General features: G+C 40.9%; 1 protein-coding gene across 1 annotated transcript; it reads right to left on the reverse strand.

Annotated features, from left to right (window-relative positions):
• Positions 1-447: 447 nt before the first annotated feature.
• Positions 448-3669, reverse strand: LOC142165163 (uncharacterized). Its single transcript, XM_075223778.1, has 4 exons — positions 2887-3669; positions 2294-2803; positions 1679-1860; positions 448-832 (listed from the first exon to the last, which is right to left on the reverse strand). The coding sequence occupies exons 1-4, from the start codon at positions 3667-3669 to the stop codon at positions 448-450; spliced, it is 1860 nt and encodes a 619-aa protein (XP_075079879.1).
• Between the last annotated feature and the right edge of the window lie 2124 nt (positions 3670-5793).

The following is a 5793-nucleotide window of genomic DNA, read 5'->3' on the forward strand; positions in this document are numbered from 1 at the left end:
AAAACTTCCAATTTCCTCTTTCGATCAAAAAGTCTATCAAACCTCATCCGAGTGACCTAAACTTTTGCACACACATCACATTCAACACCACGGAGCTACTCCAACTTTCAAAATTACATTCCAACCCTTAGATCAAAATCTCACTATCGAACCGGAACTTCAAAAATTCAACTTTCGGCATTTCAAGCCTAAATAAGCTACGGATCTCCAAAACACAATCTGAACATGCCCCTAAACCCGAAATCACCCAACAGAGCTAATGGAACCAACGGAATTCCATTTCGAGGCTGTCTTCACACTACTTTAACTACGGTCCAAATTCTAACACTTAAACTCTTATTTAGGGATTAAGTGTCCCAAAACTCTCCAAAACTCCAAATAAATCCTCCCGACAACTCACAATACCAAAAACAAAACGGGGAATGCAGTTAATAGGGGATCGGGGCGCTAATTCATAAAACGACCGTTCGGGTCGTTACAGCAACTCATAGGGGGTTTTTTCAAGAGAGACCTGATCATGCACCTGTTCACCAAGTAGCAGGCAGTGTTGACAGCTTCAGCCCAGAAGTTCGTAGCAATCCCACTGTCGATCAGCATTGTTCTAGCCATTTCCTCAAGGGATCTATTCTTCCTTTCCACAATTCCATTTTTTTGGGGAGTCCTTGGGGCTGAGAAATTGTGAGTAATGCCATTCTCATTACAGAATTCATCAAACTTAGCATTGTCAAACTTTGTTCCATGATCCAATCTAATACATGCTACTTTTGATTCTATCTTCACTTGGATTTTCTTCACAAAGACTACGAACACTTCAAAGGTTTCATCTTTTGTTCTGAGGAACAGAGTTCAAGTGAATCTAGAGTATTCATCCACTATCACAAAGATATATCTTTTTCCTCCCCTGTTTTGCACTCTCATAGGGCCACATAGATCCATATGAAGGAGATTAAGTGGTTTTGAGGTGCTGACATCATTTTTTGACTTGAATGAGGATTTTACATGCTTCCCTCTAGCGCAGGCATCAGAAACTTTGTGTTCTTTGAACTTTGACATAGGCAAACCACGAACCAGGTCCTTCTGAATTGGCTTATTCAGTAAAGAGAAGCTTGCGTGCCCTAGTCTTCTGTGATATAGTTTAGCATCATTAGTTTTCAAGCAACTCAGATAACTACTTTGTAGAAACTCGAAATCAGCAACATAAATGTTTTTGTATCTTTTGGAAACAAGTACCACTCACCAGTTACTAGATTTGTAACTGCGCATATCTTGGACAAGAATTCCACCTTGTTTCCTTTATCACATATCTTAGAGACACTCAAGAGATTGTACTTAAGGCCATTGATATAGTATACATTCTCAATTGAGTGATTGAGTGACTTTCTAATTTTTCCAACACCAAGACTGTACCCCTCTTTCCCATTTCCAAAGGATAAACTCCCTCCTTGTAGGGCTTTTAGTGAAAGAAAGTCCATGGTATTTCCAGTCATGTGCTTTGAGCATCCACTATCCATGAACCATTGTTGACTGCTTCCTTTCATTGTTCCCTGCACAAGGAGATCACGGGTTAGATTTAGGAACACAAGAAAGTTTGGGTCCCTTGTAATAAGGAAGAGGATGAATAAGTGCTCTTTTAGTCCATGCAGGTAACATGCGTTTTTTATGAGTGGCACCTGGTCACTTTTCAGCAGTTACTCTCTCAGCAAAAACTTTGTTTTTCTGCAGAGACTGAACCCTGGCTTGGCAATTTTCTTTGAAATGCCCATTGTTCCCACAGTGGGTACAAAGCCAATTATTGGGTAAAGTAACATATTTGCTATGCGGGTTGTAAGGAGTTCTTTCCCTTTGAAACCTATTCCCTGCCTGTTACCACCATTATTAACATACATGCCAGTAATAGCCTCTGAGGACCAGGTCCACTTAAGGGGCTTCTCAAGATCATTTTTTACTCTATTCAGTTCTGCTTGGAGCTGCCTATTTTCTCAAGTTCTGCACACAAACTAGTTCCCATAGCAATTAACTCATTTTCAAGCTTAATGTATGCCTCACTAGCTACCCCTTTCCCTTTTTTCAGAATTTCCAGGCCTACATTTAGCTCCAAGTTCCTCTATTGTTTCCCTTAAGTCTACAATCACTACTAAAATGTCATCTCTCTACTGCTCAATAACAGTCACTTTCTCCACTAAATCATCTTTTTCTTTACTGAAATTCTCAATGGTTTCTTTTAAGTCAATAGCTACTACCACCAAATCATCTATTTCATGTTCTACACTATCAATTTTTCAGTTAAAACCACCTTTTTATTTTCCAGATTGCTTATGGTTTCCTTCAGATCAACTACACAAACTACCAAATCATCTCTAGTTTGTTCAACATCTCCTAGATCTATGGTTAAGGTATCCTTATCATCTACAAGACTATGATAGGCATCAATTAACACATTTGCTAATGACATGAGTTTTTTAGGAGAGTAGGATTTCAGATTTCTCTGAACATCCCTGAAGTTTACCTCATCATTGTCATCCTCTTCATCATTGTCAGATTGAGCCATCAAAGCAAATATTGAATCATATTCATTTGCGTCACTTTCAACTGCCGTCATAGAGCTATCACCTGCATCAGTTTCTTCTTCAGACTCACTGGAGGAATCTCCCCATGTTGCAAGAGCTTTCTTCACAACATTGTCAGCAGATCTCTTCCTTTTGAAGCGTTTGTCAGGAATCGGGTTCCTCTTTGCTGCTTTATCAGGGTTGTATTTGAAGTGTTCTTGCTTTAGGAGAGGGCAATCTTTGATAAAATGCCCTGGCTTTCCACATTTATGACAAATGTAATAATTCTTTTTGGTCTACTGGAGCTGCCTCTTTTTGATATCCCTCCATTCCTTCTGACCATCTTCTGAAACCTTTTGGTTAAGTAGGCCATGTCACTACCATCCTCACTAGAGTCATTGTTTTTAGCTTTGAGCACCAGGTTCTTTTCCATCTTTGGTTCTCTTTTTTCACTGTCTATCTTCTTCTTCATTTTGTAGGTTTTCAGATTTCCAACTAGTTCATCTATGGTCAGCTCTTGCAAGTCCTTTTCTTCAGTAATAGCATTTACTTTACTTTCCCATGAACTGGGCAAGATACTAAGAATTTTCCTCACGAGCTTGTTCCTGGGAATGATTTCACCAAGTGAGTGTAACTCATTTATGATGAAAGTGAATCTTGTGTGTATGTCTTCAATAGATTCATCATATTTCATCTTGAAGAGCTCATACTCAGCGGCGAGCATATCAATCTTAGATTGTTTTACTTGAGTGGTTCCTTCATGTGCTGTTTGCAAAGCTTCCCATATTTCCTTGGCGAATTGACAAGCTGAGATCATGTTGTATTCATCAGGTCCTATGCCACACACCAAAATTTTCTTGGCACGAAAATTTTTCTCCACAACTTTCATATCTGCATCGTTGTATTCTTTCCTGGTCTTTGGTGTCATCACTAGAGGGTCTCCAGTCTTCTTTGTTGGGATGTAAGGACTAACACATATAACATCCCACAACTCATAATCTTCTGCCATGATAAAATCATGCATTCTTGTCTTCCACCACCCATAGTATTGCCCATTGAACCTAGGTGGTCTATACGTAGACTGACCTTCTTCAAAATTTGGTGGAATAGCCATAAGGATCATTCCTAGGTGTTAACGTAGTAGAAAGAACCCGCTCTGATACCAATTGATAGAATATATGAGTCCACCAAACTATATAGAGACCAGGTCCTCTATGCATTTCCACTAATAATGCTAATGAAACAGTAAGTAAATAAGACAGGGAGTTTTTACGTGGAAAAATCCCTGCTCAGGGGGGGATAAAAAACCACGACCTACACTGGTAGGATTTCAACTTCATTATGAGCAACTTTAGATTACAACCTATGCAATCTAGGAATTAAACTCTTAATCCCTCACTAACTTGTAATACACTTATTACAAGCAACTTTGCAATGCACCTATTACAAAGACTTCAACTCATGACTAACTCTAGTCAAGACACAAACACTAAGGGTTTATGGTTTTACAAGGGGTTCCTAAGTAACGCTTCTAGATAAGCAAAGTAGGAATTACAATGAAGAACAATTACAAAGTTACAACTCAACTAAGGACATACAAAATACTAGCTCTAGGAACTGGTCCGTAGTAGTGTTAAACATTGTTCTTAATGCACTTGAGAATTGAAAGCTTGAATGTCAGATGCTTGAATGCTTGAATGAATTCTCAAGTGTTCAAGTGATTTTTTGTTGTAATGTTTAATGTTAATGCAAATGGATGACATCACTTGAATGATGTAATCACTTGGTAGGTCAAATGAGAAGTGACTACAGAACTGTGTTGAATCATTTCTGTGTACAGTGCAGGCAATCACTTTCCACCTGTAGACAGTTGACTTTGTACTGCTGTCACGGAAACACAAGTGTATCAGGTCCCTATGTTGATTCTCTATCTTCTAAAGTCGTAGTAGCTCACATTAGTTGGAGTCCGTTGATTTGAGTTGTGTACCAACTGTGTCAGGTTCCTTATCTGGTTCTTTGACAGTAAGTTTGTTAGATCATCAAAACATAAAGCTAAGGTATTGTAGACCTATCACTTTTCCTGGTTCACTTCAGCGGTGCATCTTCAGAGGATCCCCAGGACTATCTAGACAGCTGTCATGAGGTGCTATGGAACATAGGGATAGTGGAAACCAATGTGGTTGACTTTGCTGCTTTTCATTTGTCAGGTTCCGCCAAGAAATGGTGGAGGGATTTTGTGTTAACCAGAGAAGATGGGTCGCCGGCTCTCACTTGGGACCAGTTCTCTCAGCTATTTCTTGAGAAGTTTCTTCCTATTACTTAGAGAGAGGACTATCAGAGGTAGTTCGAGCATTTGCAGTAGGGTTTTATGACTGTCACTCAGTACGAGACTCGATTTGTGGATCTGGCATGTCATGTTATTCTTCTGCTTGCTACAGAGAGGGAGGGTGAGGAGGTTTATTGAGGTACTTGCTCAGCCTATCAGATTGCAGATGGCTAAGGAGACTTGGAGTGAGATTTCTTTTCAAGCGAATGCCAATGTTGCCAGGCGAGTCGAGATGGTACTAGCTCAGGGGAGTGGCTAGGGATTTGACAAGAGACCTCATCATTCTGGTGGATTCAGTGGTGCTTCGTTTGGAGGCAGGGGTACTTTTGGTGGAGGCCATCCTCTCAGGAAGTTTCATTCAACACTCCAGGCTTTTCACGGTGCTTCAGGAGGTCATGGCCCTCTTATGCATAACTCCGATCAGGTAGCCTACAGTGCACCACCAGCTCCTATCCTCCACTCCAAAGTTTTCAAGGTGGTTACTCAGGCCGAAAGGGTCAGTTTCAGGGTCAGCAATCACAACAGCCAAGTTCTTGTAGTGATTCGAGGTACATTGATAGGTTTGTCCTTCAAGCATCGAGCAGTTCTCAGCATCAGGGTTCTCGTGCCATGGTCCCACTGTCGGGTATCTCACCACCCGCTTAGCCAACTAGAGGTAGGGGTCAGGCAGCTAAAGATGGAGGTCGGGGCATTAGAGGTAGAGGTTAGGCCACTAGAGGTGGAGGCCAGCCAGCCAGGGCTCGTCTTCGAGATGTAGTTCAGAGTGGTGGGGCCCAGCCCGATGCTATGCTTTTCCAGCCAGGCCTGAGGCTAAGTCATCTGACTCAGCCATCAAAGGTATGGTTTCAGTTTGCAGTAGGGATGCCTCAGTACTATTTGATCTAGGTTCTACTTATTCGTATGTGTCATCCTATTTTGCTC

Source organism: Nicotiana tabacum, chromosome 10 (assembly GCF_000715075.1).
Source record: "Nicotiana tabacum cultivar K326 chromosome 10, ASM71507v2, whole genome shotgun sequence".
Classification (NCBI taxonomy): domain Eukaryota; kingdom Viridiplantae; phylum Streptophyta; class Magnoliopsida; order Solanales; family Solanaceae; genus Nicotiana; species Nicotiana tabacum.